The following is a 17528-nucleotide window of genomic DNA, read 5'->3' as shown; positions in this document are numbered from 1 at the left end:
ATCTTGGGGAAAGCCAGGTATCCTGGGGTCGTGGTTGCTGAAGGCTGGGCCCCCTGGAGAAGGCCTGGGACCCTCCACACTTTGCGGAGGCCATTACTCAAGGCCTCCAAACAAAGGAGCTTTGTACTTCCTGCCTCCAGCATCACAGGAGTATAGGTTTGAGGCTCATGGCTGCTGGTTACTTGCTAGTAGTCATCAAGGTCCCGTTCCTTGGGGCTTCCTGCTGCCCAACTCAGTAATTAAGATGCTCTTTTACTAGTTCATAAGTGTCCATCTTTGGCTTTGCTTCTGTGTGGCAAGCAAGAAAGAGCAGGTACCTTCTCACTGGATTTTGTCTGTCTGGGTTTGAATTCATTTCTTCCTTCCTGTTCTTACTTGGGGAGAAGAAAGCGATTTCTAATGGCCGTTGCTCTCAGACATCACTGCCATTGTTTAGAATACTGTCTTCTCCCTTTGTGTTTTAGGAGTGACAATTCCCTGGCTAAATATTGGCATGGTCTTTTCTACCTCATGCTGGTCTCGAGACCAAAACCACCTTCCCTACATTGACTACTTACACACTGGTGCTGACTGCATTTGGTGAGTACGCCAGCCCCCACCGGGGGGGCTTGGGGCAGGGCTGGGGGCAAAGATGCTGGGAGGGCGCCTGCACCGCACCTCCTCTCTGCTAGGTGGCCGACAGCCTTTGAGAGCTAGCTTTTCTGAGTTTGTCCCTGTTCCCTGTCATAGCCTCTCAGCCCGGGATTTCTTACCTCCACTAGAGGGGTTTGAGGTGGTGGAGAATATTTTAATTTGCTCTGATGAGCATCTTTTCATGTGTTTATAGGCCACTTATATTCCTTTTGTCAGTTGCCAACTTATATTTGATTTTCCTTCTAGGATATTATTTTTTGGTGTGCTTGGTTTCCAAAGTTTGTTTCCTATTAGGGATGAGAAACAGTGAGGGTTTCACTGAAAGTTGACCAGTAGTGGCAGCCATGTCATTGGCCTCCTCCTAACCCTGTGTAAGCCATTCACTCTCTGGCCTCCTGTGAGTGGTCATTTCCAGCATCTCCCTATGGCAGTACCTCCCAACTCCCCTGACGAATCCGGGGAGAATAGGTTTTCTGGGAAATGGAGATTCCGCTGTGTCCAGATCCCCGTGTTGTTTTCCTGTGCACAAGTTTGTCTGTTTGGTGGGAAGCAAGTTAGTCTGTGAGCCTGGCTGTCAACTCTAACCAGTCCTGATCCATGGCTGGCTCTCGGTTCCTTTGTTTACGGTGGCAGATGGGAAATTGCTGCAAATAATCAGATGTCTTGTTGTCTGACAGTCTACCAGCATCACGTTCATCCCACACAAATGGTGTTTATCATCCTAATGGAGTGATTAGGTGTCTTTTATTAAAATAAAGTATTAGAACTACGTTCTCATCTAAGGAGCCAGTGTCTGGAGTAGTCTCATCACGACTCCCCTGCTTTCCGGCCAGAGCACAGACTGTGGTAGCTGATGTTGCAGCAGGGCCCCCGATGGCAAGCCTGTGTGCGGAAGAAGGTGGTCTTCAGCTTCCTGTAGTTGACCTTCTGTGAGTGGCTACTGAGAAGGACAGTGGCCTCGGGGCAGAGTATGTGCGGACCGCACAGCTGAGAGAAGACAGCCGGCCGATTCCCATTCAGAGTGTGAATGGCTGCTTGGACTTCGGCAGAGCGTGTCGTCTCCTGCCGGGAGTCACGGTGCCCTCCGTACCGGTCCCCATGGAGACATGTCTGTGGGCAGCGCCGGGCCGGGGTTTATGGAGCCTTACAGGCCTGCGACCTGAGGCAGGGCACCTTAAGACCGCTCAGGGTCTTGGTTTCTTCATCTGAAAGTGGTGTGATAGGACCCACACCCGGCAGGGTGACGAGGTGGAGTAATGGTTGAGTTAGAGGTAGGGAAATGGAGAGTCTGTGGGCTTTCTGAGACTAATCCCTGCATCTCGTTGATGGGGAATAAAGAGGAGGCCGGGATGTGATTAGAGAACTTTATGGTTGTGGTTTTTCTTAAAACATGTGATTTAGGTTAGAAACCCTGGATTTAAATCACAAATCAGTAACAGAATATGTTGGCATTGAAGTAACATTAGCATTAAAGAAACCACTTCAGTGCAGCCGCTGAAACCAGGATTTGGCCTCCAAGTGGAGGATTTCATCACAGACACCTTAGCTCGGCTGGGCCTATGAGAAGGTGCAAGTTTGGAACTGGGCGAGAGGGCGGGACAAGCTGATGAGCGTGACTAGAGAGGTGCAGCCTTGCGACCCTCACCGGAGCTACTGTCCCTGCTCTCGTTGTCCCTGGTGGTCAATGGCCTCATGTGCTGTGGCAGCCTGGAGTCCTGTCAGGACACTCCGGGAATAGAGGGCGGGCTCGGCTCTGAGGTCATCTTGCTTGTATTTTCTGTATGTGTCCCGCAGTAGCCTGCTAACACCCATGGGTGGGTAGACAGAAGGGAGGGCCTTTGAGGAGGCCTCAAATACCTGCCCACGCACGCTGACCACCTGGTCCCGGGATTTCACATGTTGTAGATGACGACTGTGTCTTCTTGAGGCACCAGTGATAATTCCCCACTCCCATGATTGCAGTGAGGTTCCAGGTTCTTTTGGTTATGGTCTGTCTACATCTTCAGCCTTTTCTCCTTTCCATCTTTCTTGTTGGCTCCTTAGCTCTAGCCAGAGTGATCTGTGTTGTCCCGAGCCTCACTCCACAGCTACCTCCTCTGCCCGGCTCCCCTTGGTCACTCAGTTTGCCGGACATAGCCATGTGTGGGTTTGATTGTCCTGTGTGTGTTGCCAGCTGATATTGGCCTGGCGGGGTTCTGGCACAAGCAGCTGCCTCAGCAGACGGGGCCTGGGCCTCCTGGGCGCACCCTCCGCCACTTCACGGCAGCTACAACGTCAGCCTGAGCACTCACTGCAAGGCAGTGTGTATCGGCTAGACTCCTTTCTCAACTTTGTATTTGGAGTACTGAGGGGTTCTTTTAGCTTTCCTGGTCACCTCAGCCCTCAGCTCTGTGGGACAAGGGAGGCAGAACCGTGCCAGGGTCTCACGAGGTGGCCTGGGCTGGAGGGCCGAGGGAACCCCATATTCTAGCACTGAATCCTAGTTCTGTAGTGCCTCTTATTATAGAAGAGTGTCAAATGCCAACCCAGTGATAAGACACAGCTTTTAGAGCATTCACAAAAGGCTAATTGAGCCTGCAGATGTGTCTGGATCTGATTTATAGGGGAGTTGAAACATCTGTTTTTGGTTTGAAGCCTTTTTGGCTCACGTATAGGTCAGATCTGCATAAAAGATGAGCATGCGGTTTGGCTGTGCTGGGTGATAGCGGCAGTGTTGCCTTGGGAAGTGGGGTGGGCGCTGGCCTGGGAACCACGGCTCCAGTCACTAGTCACTGTCACCCAGCGATCCCAGGAACACATTTCATTCGCTCCTCTCCTGCACCTGAGACAACTTTCCATGCCTTGTTAGCTCATTTCACCAAGGGAGGATGCAGGTGAGGCCCAGCACGCGCTCCCTTGTCAAGCCTCCGCTCCTGCCTTATTTCCTAACAACCCAGGTATTGCATTCCTGCTGAGGAGGAGAACAAGCTCGAGGATGTGGTCCACACCCTGCTGCAAGCCAACGGGACCCCAGGGCTGCAGATGCTGGAAAGCAACGTCATGGTACAGCTCCCGCCTGGCGCCGAGACCCAGAAACACGGGCATGGGGGAGGGTCACAGCCGTTTTACCAAGGCGCCCTCTTGGTGGCCTGCCTTTCAGAGGCAAAGAGGACAACAGAAAATAAATCCTGGAAACTGAACTACTAAACAAATGTCGTCCTCAGATTGCACAGGACATCGGGTTCCTGCACATGTGGCCTTTGAATCTGTTTCGGAGCGTCTTTGTTTCATGCGTGGGGACTGGGCGGGGTTGTGGTGGTGCTGCTGTGTCCACTTGCTGGGCCCCTGGATGCCTGGGCCATAGGTCAGGAATTCTTGACCTTACTAGGATGAACACACAGGCCCATTTGTAGAAGTTCATGGGGCTTTTGAGTTCCGGGAGTCTTGTTAGCCTTGAGCTGTGTGCTGACGCCTGAGCTCAGGGCCTCTCTGGCCACTGCTCACCCCTGCCTGGGTCTCCTGTCTCTGTTGGGCCTCCTGGTCTGGCTCAGGGAAGCTGAGCAGCAGCTCCTCTGGGGGTGCAGGTCTGAAAGCCCCCAGCCTGTACCCCTATGGCTCCACCTGACTCGAGACCGCTAGCTCAGCTGCCCTCCTAGTGGTGGGAGCTTATCCTATTTCCAGCCCCAGCAGTGCTGGCCAGGGACAGGGAAGGCTCCAGTGTGGTAGGAAGGGCTCTATCCTCACAGTGGCCACGCACCTGGGTGACTCTGTTGTCAGTCTTCGGCCACTGTCCATTTAGATATTCCTCGTTGTTTTAGAAAATTAGATATCTTTATTTTCTAAAGGAGAAACAAAATATCTTCAATGCCAAACCTAATTTGTCTCCTCGTGGCCCCTTGAGTCCTCATGCCCCACCTGGAGGACAGGTGTACATGTTAACATGCCTGGGTGTGTGGGACGCTGGTTCTCAAGGCTTTCACAGAAGGGGTCCCAGGGGCAGTGGTGGGTGGTGGGGGCCGGACACTGGTCGAGAGAGTGGCGGAGAGAGTGCATATCAGCCCCGGCCTGTCTCCTCAGATCTCCCCAGAGGTGCTGTGCAAAGAGGGGATCAAGGTGCACAGGACCGTGCAGCAGAGCGGCCAGTTCGTCGTCTGCTTCCCAGGATCCTTTGTGTCCAAAGTGTGCTGCGGCTACAGCGTCTCTGAGACCGTGCACTTTGCCACCACCCAGTGGACAAGTATGGGCTTTGAGACGGCCAAGGTAGGCATACGAGCCCTTGACACCACCCACTGCAGGGGTCTCCAACCCCCGGGCCAGAGACCAGTTCTGGTATGTGGCTGGTTAGAAACCAGGCCACACAACAGGAGGCGAGTGAGTGAAGCTTCCTCTGTATTTGCAGCCGCTCCCCAGCACTAGCATCACCGCCTCAGCTCCACCTCAGATCACCAGGCATTGGATTCTCATAGGAGAACCTGGTGCCAAAAAGGTTGGGAACCGCTGGCCCACTGTGTGGATGCACGTGCATCATGCACATGTCTCTGTGTGAGCTTTTTTTAAGATATGTTTAACTTCAGAAAATGCCTTTGAAACCTCTAAGAGGCAGCTGAGAGGTGTACTCGGAAAGGAGAGCTGTTGGTAGTTTGCTGGTATCAAGAAAGATTTGAGTCCCCTTGTTGGCCCACAGTAACACTGAGGACTGTACTGAAGGTGCTTAAGGGTGAACACTTAAAATGAGTAGAAAGTCTTTGCCCATTTTTGAGTCGTGCGTGGCACCTGTCTTGTGGCTGACGACTCACAGGAGTGGCTCCTGGTGTCTGGTGCCTTTCTCATAGGCAAACAAGATCCTTGTATGATTTTCAGTTGCTTTTGAAACCACGTGGAACTCAAAATTTGAAAATTCAAATAGCGTCCCCTGCCCAATAAAGAAAAACCTTGACAGCTGCCTAGTAATGGAAATCTACCCTAAAGGGATGTGACTGCCTCTTTCAGGAAATGAAGCGTCGCCATATAGCTAAGCCATTTTCCATGGAGAAGTTACTCTACCAGATTGCACAAGCGGAAGCAAAAAAGGAGAACGGCCCCACTCTCAGTACCATCTCGGCCCTTCTGGATGAGCTCAGGTAACACAGACCTTGGGTTCTGGAAATGCCAGCGCTGAAGCACTGGCCCCTTCCAGGCCTCGGCAGGGTGGGCATGGCTGTTCGCTCAGAATGGCAGGGACCACCTGGTGCCTGGCCAGATGGGTGAAGACTTTTGGGGTGTGGTTTATTTTATTTTCCTATTTAAATTTCCTCTTCCGAGTGCTCGATGTTTGGAGTCAGGATTTCCTGGTGTGTTGATGTGCAGAAGGTGACGTGGGGCTGACTGGGGGGCGGGCTCCGGCCCTTGGAACCTCTTGTCCAAGCAGCACGGTGCCCGGGAGGAAGTGGTGGCCGAGGCCTCATTTCTAGAGGTTAAAGCGAAGTGGAGAGGCCCACGAGCCACCCCTTTTTTTTTTTTTGCCAACCCGTCATGGATGTATGTGTGAGAGCTGCCGCTGGGCAGCTCTGTGATCACAGCACCCCTTGGGGCCTGCGTGTGGCCAGCTGGCCCCCCGAATCTGAAGCCCTCGCCCAGCTTTCATCCCGCAGCGACCTAAGGAGCTCTCCTCAGGGCAGAGATTGAAGAGAAGTGTGACTGTTTGCTTGGCTTCCTGTGTAACCCTCTTCTCTTTTCGCACCATGTAGCTTCGTGATCTCTCCCTTCCAGGGGAGAGACTCGGTAGTGCTGAAGGACAGCACATGGATTTCGACTCGTGTTGGTCGAACCTTTGATGACGATACCGGCAAATAGTTTGTTACATCCGTTCTTGGCTTGGAATGAAGGGACAGGGCACCCCACGTAGCTCTGAGGGGGTTTGCCGTGTGCCCTGGTGTGTTTGTTGCGCTCGTGCTAACTGTAGGCAGAGCCCAGTCATCAGAGTAGCCTCGGAAGCCGGGGGAATTGTCTGACCTTTTGACTAAAGAACGTGAGTCCCCAGTTGGGGGCCTTGGGAAGGTGAGCGTGTACGTCTCACCAGCCCTCCCAACAGGAGGGAACACCCGGATTGGGGGGCAGTTGGCTGGGGCGCAGCATGTTCCCTCTGATGGTGAGGACCCGGCCAGGCCACTGCGCTCAGCCTCCTAATGGCCTGGCTCTTCTGTTGTGTCTGGACAGGGATACAGAGCTGCGGCAGCGGAGGCAGCTGTTCGAGGCCGGCCTCCACTCCTCTGCCCGCTACGGCAGCCACGACGGCAACAGCACTGTGGCGGATGGGAAGAAAAAGCCTCGAAAGTGGCTGCAGTTGGAGACGTCAGAGAGGAGGTGTCAGATCTGCCAGCACCTGTGCTACCTGTCCATGGTGAGCCTGCCAGGACCCCACTGCCCTCGTGGATCCCGCCTTGTGCGTGCACGTAGCCTGCAGCCGCCCGGCAGGGAGGCCCACCCTTGGACCCGCTGCGGACCTTAGCCAGGTTCCTGACCTGCAGCGGTCAGGCGGCTTGTTTGCAGTGCCGGGGTCACAGAGACCAAGTGCGGGGTGGGCTCTGCTCTGCCTACCCGCTCCCACAGGGTCTCTCTTCTCACTTGCAGCTACATGTCTGCAGGAAAGTGGGCCTCCCTCCCTTCTGCTGCCCTGTCACCCCGATCCCCAGGCACTCCCCGGCTGAGGGGCTCAGCTGCCCCTCCTCTACTGCCCCTGAAGAGACATGGGGCCCCGCATCTAGCCTTGGCTCTTTCCCAGTTTCTAGTCATATCGTTGTCCTGGAGAACTGTGAAGTCTGTCTTTGGTTAAAACTGCTTCTCCCCAGCAACGCCCTTCTGTTTCCACCCTCCTTGTCTCTGATCAGAGTCACCTCCCAGGTGTCCAGGGCAGCCTGTCGAGGGCTCTGGCGTCTCTCCTGTCTGAGCCAGTTCTGCCCCCTGCTCCTCTGTCTGCCGGCGCAGTCCAGTCCGGCTTCCCTTCTTTCAGGTTTGCTCCCACAGCGCCCTGAGGGGCTTATCACGAGGTCTCAAAAGGCCCGGGGCCGCCCGCTGCTTCCGCCTTGCGTGCAATTATGTACACATTGCACTACCCCCGCCCCGTCCCAGGCCAGAGGGCTCGGAAGAACCTTGGTTGAGTGGAGAGCTGTGGACACTGGGCTGGTGTAGCCCTCGCCTCTGCTCCTCAGCTCGTCTCTCACTGGGCAGCTGCCCTGACACTGCTCCCACCCAGGGCGCTCCCCACCACCACACGCCTCAGCCTGGCACTCGGGGCCTCCAGTGCTGGTGTCCTCTCCCCTCCCATGTGGATTCTTCCTCCAGAAGGAGAAGCTTAGATAGTAAGCGCCCACCCCAGATCAGCATGGCACCGGTGTCCCACACGTGACTCAGCATGAGGCACACACAGCCACCAAGGTATGGAGCAGCGAGTGTGTCCAGGTCTCTCACTTCTCAGCTTCTAGTCATGCTCTGCGTGACTGACACTGCCGCACCTGTGTGCCTAGCACCTGCCCAGCTGCCCTGCAGACAAGAGGGACCAGGCAGCCACTCCCGGTTGAGCTAGATGCTCTCTGTAATCTCTGAGAGGTCAGAGAACTAGAACTGAAAGAACAGGAGAAACTACTGCATTACTTTGCTCGGGCTGCCGCAACAAGCCCCACAGGCTGGGTGGCTTAAACAACAGACCTTTACTTCCCCATAATTCTAGAGGCTAGAAGTTCAAGATCAAGGTGCTAGCAGGCGTGGTTCCTCTGAGGCCTCTTCTCAGCTTGTAGATGCCGTCTTCTCCCTGTGTCCTCATGTGGTCTGCCCTGTGTGTGTGTGTGTGTGTGTGTGTATGTGTATTAATTCCTTCTTCTTATGAGGACCAAATCATATTGGATCACATGCCACCCTTATGACCTCATTTTACCTTAATCTCCTCTTTAAAGGCCCATCTCTATATAAAGTCACATTCTAAAGTACCGAGGTCACAACTTCAACCTATTAATTGGCAAGTGGGGTAGGTATAATTTAGTCCGTAACAACCACAGGTCTCATTTTACGTATTTTCTCCTATCTAGTTTTTCTTTTCCTAGGGATTTTTAAAAAGATAAAATAGAGAACCATGCTATCTTTTAAAAGAAAAAAGTTATAAGCATTTCTCCAGATCTTACTTTTGTAAACATCATTCATAAAGGTCACGTAGTTCTGTGTCCATTCCTCTTTTTTGTATTCCACTTTTTTTTTTTAAATTGTAATGCATTTTATTAAAGTGGGTGTATTTTTAGAATTAGTACCTAAAATTTCAGGACCTAGAAATGAAGCCAGGGGAAAGGAAAAGAATGTTTACGGTTAAAAGAAAGGAAGAGAAAGTTGTTTCGTGAAAGATACACAAAGTTCTCTGTTCAGACTATATTTGTAACACTGAAATCCATTTCCTTTGTGTCTTTCAAAGTAGTTGGATGATCTGAGATGAAAAGGAATGAGAAAGCTGAAGGCTAGTGTCCTTCCTTGTAACCCCACAAAGTTCAGATGTTGAAGCCCTAACCCCCAGTACTTGCAAATGTGATTATCTTTGGAGAGAGCGCCTTTATGGAGGTAATAAAGTTAAAATGAGGCCGATAAGGTGGGCCCTAACCCAGTCTTACTAATGTCCTTGTAAGAAGAGATTTGGTGTGTCCATTCCTCTTGTGCTGAAATGGAATTATTCCCATGGGAAATAATAATCACATTATTCCCCATGAGTATAAATGACACTGTTATGATTTCCGTGTGGCACTGGTCTATTCCCGAGGGTTCTGCGGACAGTGACGTGTTGGCTCGTTTTCAGGCTGTCCTTCAGAAAATCGAACCTTGAGAGTTGTCACTAGGTATTTCTTATCAGCCCGAATGTTATTTTATAAGGCATATATCCTAAATTCATAGGTAAAAATTGAGGTTTTATTTTCATTGTTTAGATTCCTAATAAGTTTGTGCATTTTTGTTTAACGTTTTCATATTTTTGTCCATTTTTTTAAAAATTTTTGTCCATACTTGTCCCTAGCCCCAAGTGTCTGTAAAAGGTGTTTTTGCAAATAAGTGTCATTTTCCTTACTCCTACAGCTTGTGTTCTTGTATTTGCTTAGAAAAACTGAAGATAAGAATCGTAGCTCTGTCCCCAAAATCTTTATGAAAAGGCCTGTGAACCTCTTGAATCTTTTGGCTTAAGGCAGTATTTTCTTTTTCTTTCTTTAAACGCAGAATGAGTACAGAACTAGAAGTCAGGGTATAAGAACCCTTGCAAACCAGGCAGCCATCCTCTTCCCCCTGCCGCCCTTGGTCAAGATCCGCTTGTGCTGAATCAGGCCTGTCCACGCACCAGCTGCCTGCCCTCCGTGTAGTCTTGGGGCCTGGTGTGCGCATTCGCACAGCAGCTAGAGGCTTTTCTTGGGGCTGGCAGGAGGGGAGCCTGTCTGGTTTGCAGAGGATCGAGAACTGTGATGGTTAGAGTTTCGGGGTGAGTTTGGACAGAGGCATCGGGTCCCCCAGTGGTGTGCAGGGCCAGCTTCCATGTAACCAGCTGTATTGACTGAGCCACTGGGATGTCCTGGGTGTGTTCCCTGCACCTGTGCCATTATGACACCTCTTGTGCCAGGGTAATTTTTGAACAAAATGTCTCAGAAGCTCTTAGAACTTGAGCTTATCAATAAGCATTGCTACTTCATCCCGTCTTCACCAGCCAGCAGTGCTTAGAACCTCTCACAGGAAAAGTGCAGCAGAAATCTGGAAGGAACTCGAGGCTACCCTTAGGCGCACCCTGGAGATAGTTACTCATTTCCCAGTTGAAGACCTTGTTCCAGGCGATTTGTTTTGCTCCCATCAATTTCCAGTGTTTTTGAGTCCTGGACGCCGCTTAGCTTGGACGATAGACGTCAGGGACAGGCCTGCCCTGATTTGTTCCTGAGAACCCTCCCCGCTTTCAGTTGCCCCTCCTAGGCACACGTCCCCTACACAGCAGTGTTTCGATCACCCTCTGAACCTCAGGAGTCCTTCTTCCCTGCAGGTCGTACAGGAGAATGAGAACGTGGTGTTCTGCCTGGAGTGTGCTCTGCGCCACGTGGAGAAGCAGAAGTCCTGCCGAGGACTGAAGCTGATGTATCGTTATGATGAGGTCAGTCCCTGCCGCGGGCCCTGCCTGATGCAGCCTCCGGGTTCTGGTTTTCCCAGTGCCCAGGCAGCCAGGGGCTCTGCAGGGGATGGCCACTGTCACACCTGCCCTTGTTTTCTGAAGAGGGACGACTGAGCCTCTGTCACCATCCAACTCGGGCAAGCTTGGCACGGTTAAGACTGAGTGCAGCCAGCATGGTTCTGGGTGCTTTCAGCCTGGCTTATGGGAAAGTGGCTCTTTGTTCCAGTGTGAGGGAAATTGGGGTTTGGGGAGGGAGTTCGGCTTGATCTTGAGAAACCAGAACTGAAACTGTGGAAATTTCACTTTCACAAACTTGGTTCGATTCCAGTTTTCTCCATGTTAACTGTAGCTTTGTATCAGAGCCCTGTCCACACCTCCTCCTTGTGCAGGGCTGCAGCTCTGCCTCCCCACCCCGAGCCCTGACAGCTCCCGTCAGTTTTCCAGGCCACCAGGACCTCTGTTTATGAGAGATTTGATTTCAGGATCTGCGTCCTGGTGTCCACAGTGCCACACTATCTGGCTACTAGGGAGATGGGGGACGGCACTGTTATCCGTGGCCAGGGCCCAGTTCCAGACGGGATGGTGGGCTGCCTGTGCATATGGCAACCCCGAGCCCTTCCTCTGCGCAGCCCCTCCCCGCCTCCCTGTCTTCTGGAGTGTAGCCCTCTCCATGGCAGTGTCAGTGGTGGCCACAAGCTGTATGTAGGGTGCAGCCCCAGGCCCTGCCCTGAGCCTCCCTCCTGCTCCCCGATGAGAGCTGCAGAGGCTGGTCCTGTGGGAGGTGCCCCATCTGGCTATCACACACCTGAGCCTCCGGGCAGGGCTAGGTGCTCAGGCAGGATGTGGGAGGGGATGGGGCATTTGCAGGGGCTCCAGCCGTGGGTTAGAGTTGACATAAGCTTGTGGCTAAATTAAAAGATTGGGAAGCTAAAAATAGATCTCTGCATCTTTGTTTTCTAAGAGCATTTACTGCGTTGCACCCCCTGCTTCTTTTGACAGCAAATGTCAGAACACGGTTAAAAATAATCTCTCGTGCATGAGTCAGAGTAGCTCTCTGTAACTGGCAGAGGCAGAGGGAGCCTGCGGCGGTCGGGGGGTCTCCAAGGTGATTTTGAAGCTCTACAAAATGTGGGTTCGTTTGCACCTCCGGCCCATTTTGTCGCTAGGTGTTTTGATGTAACCAGAATCCTGGAAAAAGAATCACATATGTAGGGTCTGTCAGTCTGAAGCTTAGTCATCAAAGGGTACTTAGAAACCTCCTACTTTGCCAGTGCCTGGTTTATTTTAGTAAATGAAAATCTGCAAGTCCATTCCCTCAGTTGAACTTTTTTTTTTTTTTTTTTTAATTGGGGAATTTCTAGCTCTGGGTTGGATTTCAGAAATGGCTTTGAGAGCACCACCAACTCTTGTTCTCAGCCCCAGTGCTCAGCAGACACGTGCCCTCCCTCTGCCCGCACACTGTGGGCTTCCTCGTGGTGTCCACGTGGCTTTAGTCACATAACTGGGTTTTAGAGAAGCTCATCTGTCCTTTATTAGCATGTTTATCGTAAATGTTTTAAATGGCCACAGAGATTGTTTTATTACAGATGTACAGCCCGGGCCCTTCCTAGGGCACCTTTAACTTTCTTTTTAGATACTTTTCACTCTTTGCCTTTAACACCTGTCACTTCTGTATGATGAGTGCCTCCCATTGCTCCATTTCCAGAAGGCCAGAGAGCAGGTCCTGGGGCTGACCCAGAGCAGGTTTCATGAAATGTATGTCAGGTTACATACCATTTTGATATTCTTTCTGTGGGGTCCTTTAAAACTGGATGACTATGAGTTAAAGTTACAACTGTATTTTTGATACCAACAGATATGTTGTTCTCTTGAGTGAATTATAAAAAAAGCATGGTTTTTCATTTGCCTTTCGTTGAGAAGGAAGGAGTAATGGAAATTTTTCTAAACAAATGTTTATTTGCGACAGCAGGTGAAATAGGCTCAGGTGTCAAGTCAGACACTGAAACAGCTTCAGGCATTTGTCACTATCCAAGGAGCAAGTTGAGGGGACCTGAGGCCTCATCGAGCCCATGGGTCTTCTCTTCTACATGCTCATTGTGGAAGCGGTGACCTGAGTGCTCCCCTTCCTGGGCGGAGGGAGGGCAGCCAGCTAATCTCTTTAAACTCCAAAGTCATGGAGCCCCCACAGAGGAGGTTCCTGGTGGTCGACCTGCTGACATGTGTAACTGTGCCTGTCTCAGGTGCATCTGGTACGTGATGAGGGAATCAGTACTCCAGGCAAATGTACAGACCCAGACTGGACCTAACAATTACGTACTCACCCTGTGTAGTTACAGGGCTTTGTGTATTTCGGGGCTTTAGCATATTAGTTTGTCTAAACCTTGCAGCCACCAGGAGGCGCTATTAGGCTCCCTTGAGTTGTGGGCGAGGAGGTTAGCTCTTCCTGCTCCCTAAGAAGGAAAGCATTTTATCCTACGTGCCTAGGTAAGAGACCGCGTCCTCACGAAGCAGTCTAACTTGTTCTCCAAGCCTGCTGCATCTCGCAGTCGCTGGGGGAGATTTCCAGAGTCTTTCCCTGCCTTTCTTGAGCCACACTCTTCAGGCGATGCTCAGAGAAATCTCCATCCCGATACGTTCTGACGAGGGGCACTGGTAGCCTGGCCACACTGACGAGCTCTGCTCTCCCAGTTCCCCTGGGTGGTTCTGGGGACGGCAGTCTTCTGGTTTGTTAATTCTGTGTCTTCCTTTCAACCCCAAACAGGAACAAATAATCAGTCTGGTCAATCAGATCTGTGGCAAGGTACCTGGCAGGAACGGCAGCATTGAGAACTGTCTCGGTAAGCCTGCACCAAAAAGGGGGCCCCGCAAGAGGGCGACGGTGGACGTGCCGCCCTCCCGGCTGTCCTCCTCCAGCTCGTCCAGAAGTGCTTCGAGCTCACCGTGAAGCTGCCAGCACCGCGGTCGACTGAGATCTATTTTTTTGTAATTATTATATTCTAGTTTGGAGTACTTGCTGTAGGATACAAGCTGTCTTTGCACTAGCTCTAAAGAAGATTTTCTTCTGGTTTTAGAGAACTAATTTTGTTTTAGCATTAAACTGTTGAACTTTTTTTTGTACTTAGAATACCTAGATACTGCAGTCAGATTTTTGAAACTGCCGTATATTCACTGTTTTAAAACCCTTGAGGGGCTGTGTTAATTTGTATTGCCCCTGTGGCTGACAAAAGCCTTTTTGTTTGTTTGATTTTTTTTTTTTTTTTTTGTAACTGTTGGGGAAAGCCTTTTTAACCATTTTGAAGAGGGTGAAGTTTGAGAACAAATTTAAAACCAGTCATGTGAGCAGATTTTTCTAGAGAAAAGGATAGGACATTGAATAATACACACACACACACACACAATACACAATTTTAAACTCTTGAAAAGAAATGGCTTTACTTTGGCTGTCTTTTCTTCTGTCATGTGCAAGATGAGTTTGTACTTTTTTAAAACCGGAGAACCCCCATTTTGTTTCTTCGGGCGGTTATGGCAGCTGGAGGCGGACGTTGTTTCCTAACCATAGGCAAAATGAGGAGATTTGAGTGACTAGGTTCTCTTTACCAGCACATCACTATGCATCTGTTTAAGGGAAAAAGAAAAGAGAGAAAAAGACTGTCTGCCTTGGAGGGGTCACGTGCGGGAAACCTGTGCCTGATTTCATTAGGAAATCCATTCTGTTATTTTTTGGTGCTGTTGGCTACTTTATCAAAAAACCCTTCAATAGCATCCTTAAGAAAAAAAAAAAAGGAAAAAAGTGATTGAAGCCGTAAGTGCTTCTTTGTCATAGACGTGCAATCTTTCTAACATTCCATCCTCATCTCACTGCTTGTTGTTTCTCACCTTCACAAGTCAGCATTAATCTTTCTTTTTAAATTTGTTTCATTTATGATCACATTTAGAGCCACTAGGAGGTCTGCAGTTCTTTTTGAATGTGAAAATGCATTTGCGCTCATCTTGTCTATTTTCTCTCTTCATGTTGTAACAAAAAAAGAAAAAAAGGAAAAAAAAAAATCCCATCCTTTTGTACATACGCCTGTAAATTGTTTTAAATACTTGAGCCTTTTTCTCGGTGGGGGGTGGGGAGGGGGGTGAGAAGACAAGATGAAGAAAAGCCTTACATTTCAGTTTCTTCATCGGTTGGATTGGATGCTTACAGGGTTTTTCTTGTAACATTTATAAGTGCTGCTTACATCACTGAACAACAACAAAAAAATAATAATGGAGTAGCTGTTGCCCTTCTCCGGTTGTGTGTACAGTACGTGTGGAATAAAAAAGGGAAACTGTTTTCACAAGCTGTCCTTTGTTTCATAATTGGACTCATCGATCCCGTGGCTACCGTGTTGCACTGAGCTTGCCGGTGGGGCTGTCAGGAACGTCCTGGGATCCGCTGTGTTGGTCGCTGTTGCAGAAGACTGAACTGTTTTGGAATATTTAACAGTTACATAAACAGAGTCAAGTGTTTTCCAATGTGGTTGTCCGGTTTTTATGGCCTTGCTGTGTACTTTCCCTCTTTTTGACAGTAAACTTCTGCCTATGGCTTACAGTTTGACATTTAATTTATTAGCGCTGCTCTGCACTCCTCCCTTGGGAGGGAAGACTTCATGTTGTTTATTGCCAGTTTTTTGTTTACTTTTCAGGTTTGTACTACAAGGTTTAATAATAAAAACGAAGTTTTTTGGACATTTGTCTGTCTTGTGGAAGATGAGTGAATGAAATGAGCTCTCTTTTCTGATACATGAATTGCGCAGAGGGCTGAGGATCCCCCCCCCTCAGCCAGGGAGTGGCACAGACAACACATTCTCATCCTCTCATCTCACTTTGACCTGCTGTTGGTGGCTTGCATCCCCTTTGAGCAAAACCAAATGGCTGCTGTTTATTTTCTGTGTGGCCCAGTGGGACAAGCACGTGGAACCTGTCCACAGGCCGCAGCTATCCCTTCGCCGGGTGCTAGGTACTGGGCCATGAGTGGTGGTGGAAGGGAAACGAGCCATCCACGGGACTAGTGTCTTGTCAGGAGTTAGAATGGTGTACTGATTGGGCTTATGTATCTCATCTTTTGGGCCCAGATGTGTTTTCTAGTGTTAAAGTAGGGGTTAGTTGTTGGACTGCTAATAATTCTGTAATGATTGTATGAAAACCCCAGCTTCGTTAGCGCTGTTTGACCACAGTTCAGACTTCTCTGTGAAGGGCGCTTTTTATTCCGTGCTGAGCCGATGTGGAGATGTGCACCGCCCTGCCCTGCCCAACACGAGCCTCGGTGGCCTTCGTGGACGTGAATCGCCCTTCCTGCATTCTTAAGGCCTGAAGGAGGTGTGTATTGAGAAGCCTTTCTGTACAAACTGGCCATGTACTCTCTCATTTTAAAGTCAGTCCTCAAACTTTATTGTTAGCTGTTCTTTCACTTTCTCACAAATTATTGGCAACTGTGTGAAAATCAAGAGCCTCCATAAAACCACCTGCTTTCACAGTGGGATTCTACACACAGCTGAGTCTTCCTTCAGAGGTGGTCAAAGAATGTGAGTGCCCAGATTTAGGAGTCACTGTCATCGGTGTGTAAAGTGGCGAGAGCAGTGTCCGCCTCAACTCCCTCCTCGTCAGACTGAACAACGGGGGACTCCCCACCTTCACTGGGGTCCTGGGTGGCCGGGTCAGTGCAGGTAGAGGACAAGGACGGTGGCTTGGCTTGTAATTCAGAGGGATTTGGAACCTGAAGACTAATTTCATTCTGACCGATACTTGATTCAGGCCCTGCAAAATAGGAAAAAAACCTGTGATAAAAGTACTGCAATTTAGAGCTGCCACTGAAAATGGCGGTTTGCATTTGCATAGATAAAAAGGGAGTAAGTTTTTTTGTTCCAGTGAGCTGGGTGGGGGCTGCAGAACTAGGCTGCTCATTACAGTGCAGGAACTGTGCCCGGAAAATGCTAAGCTAGGTGATGCCTGAGGCAGTCAGGGGCCCTGTGCTGGCCCTTCTGCCACCTGTGACAGATGGAAAGATCCTGAACTCTTCCTACAACACCCCGTAAAATACTGTGCTGAAGGCCCAAGGGCACATACTGTACTTCTTTTGAGGACCATTCCATGTAGCCTCGATAACCTAGATTTACTTCTTTATATCCTTGGAAGTAATTTCAGAGAAATCAATGCTAAGAGAAAAACTTCTGCTCTTTCAGCATTTCTCCAATTTCTTGGGAAGTAAATAAGTTCTTAAAGGAATCAAAATCATCTGCAGATGATGGAGTCACTGTTTCTAAATCTCTTCTTGACTCTGGGAAAGTGGTCAGCATTCCTTCCCACCTCCAGGGGCCCAGCCTTCTCAGGACGCGGAGCGGGTGTGTGTGGCACTGTTCTCGTAGCTTTGCTGGGAGAAGAGAAGTTGAAGACGACACGAACTGACAAGAACCTAAGGGGCTTGACTTCAGAGGAGGTGGAACCTGTGGTGATGGTGGCACTGTGTAGAGGAGTTGGACGAGGTGCTGCTGGAGGAAGGCCCTTTGCCTTTCCCTTGTTCGTATGTGGAAAACACTTAAAATGCTTTCTTTGTAATGATGCGATGCACATGTAAGAAGGCTCATCCGGAAGGTCCAGTCTGAAATTAAACTACACTGAGCCCAGGTATAAGGTCTGGAGCTTCGGTAAATATTTGCTGAATGAATGTGAAATTTTGAGAAGGCATTAAATGGAGTGAAAGTGCCCACACGGGTGCAACTCATTTTAAAAATAGAAGCCAAAT

General features: G+C 50.0%; 2 protein-coding genes across 5 annotated transcripts in view; one reads left to right on the top strand and one right to left on the bottom strand.

Annotated features, from left to right (window-relative positions):
• The window catches only part of JARID2 (jumonji and AT-rich interaction domain containing 2), a 239547-nt gene extending 225516 nt beyond the window's left edge, over positions 1-14031 (top strand). The window contains 7 exon segments of the mRNA XM_039857822.1: positions 465-579; positions 3570-3675; positions 4690-4872; positions 5602-5732; positions 6808-6991; positions 10634-10741; positions 13521-14031. Coding sequence (XP_039713756.1) covers positions 465-579; positions 3570-3675; positions 4690-4872; positions 5602-5732; positions 6808-6991; positions 10634-10741; positions 13521-13703 — 1010 coding nt within the window. The 3' untranslated portion in view covers positions 13704-14031.
• Positions 14032-16153: 2122 nt separating this feature from the next.
• DTNBP1 (dystrobrevin binding protein 1) overlaps positions 16154-17528 on the bottom strand; it is a 125709-nt gene continuing 124334 nt past the window's right edge. For all 4 annotated transcript variants that reach the window (XM_039857965.1, XM_039857964.1, XM_039857966.1 and 1 more), the window contains one exon: positions 16154-16543. In XM_039857965.1, coding sequence (XP_039713899.1) covers positions 16326-16543 — 218 coding nt within the window. In that variant the 3' untranslated portion in view covers positions 16154-16325. The remainder of the gene's footprint in view (positions 16544-17528) is intronic.

The sequence above is a fragment of the Pteropus medius genome, unplaced genomic scaffold (assembly GCF_902729225.1).
Source record: "Pteropus medius unplaced genomic scaffold, Ma_sr-lr_union100, whole genome shotgun sequence".
Classification (NCBI taxonomy): domain Eukaryota; kingdom Metazoa; phylum Chordata; class Mammalia; order Chiroptera; family Pteropodidae; genus Pteropus; species Pteropus medius.
The sequence above is the reverse complement of the archived record's forward strand: the minus strand, read 5'-3'. Positions and strand labels throughout refer to the sequence as shown.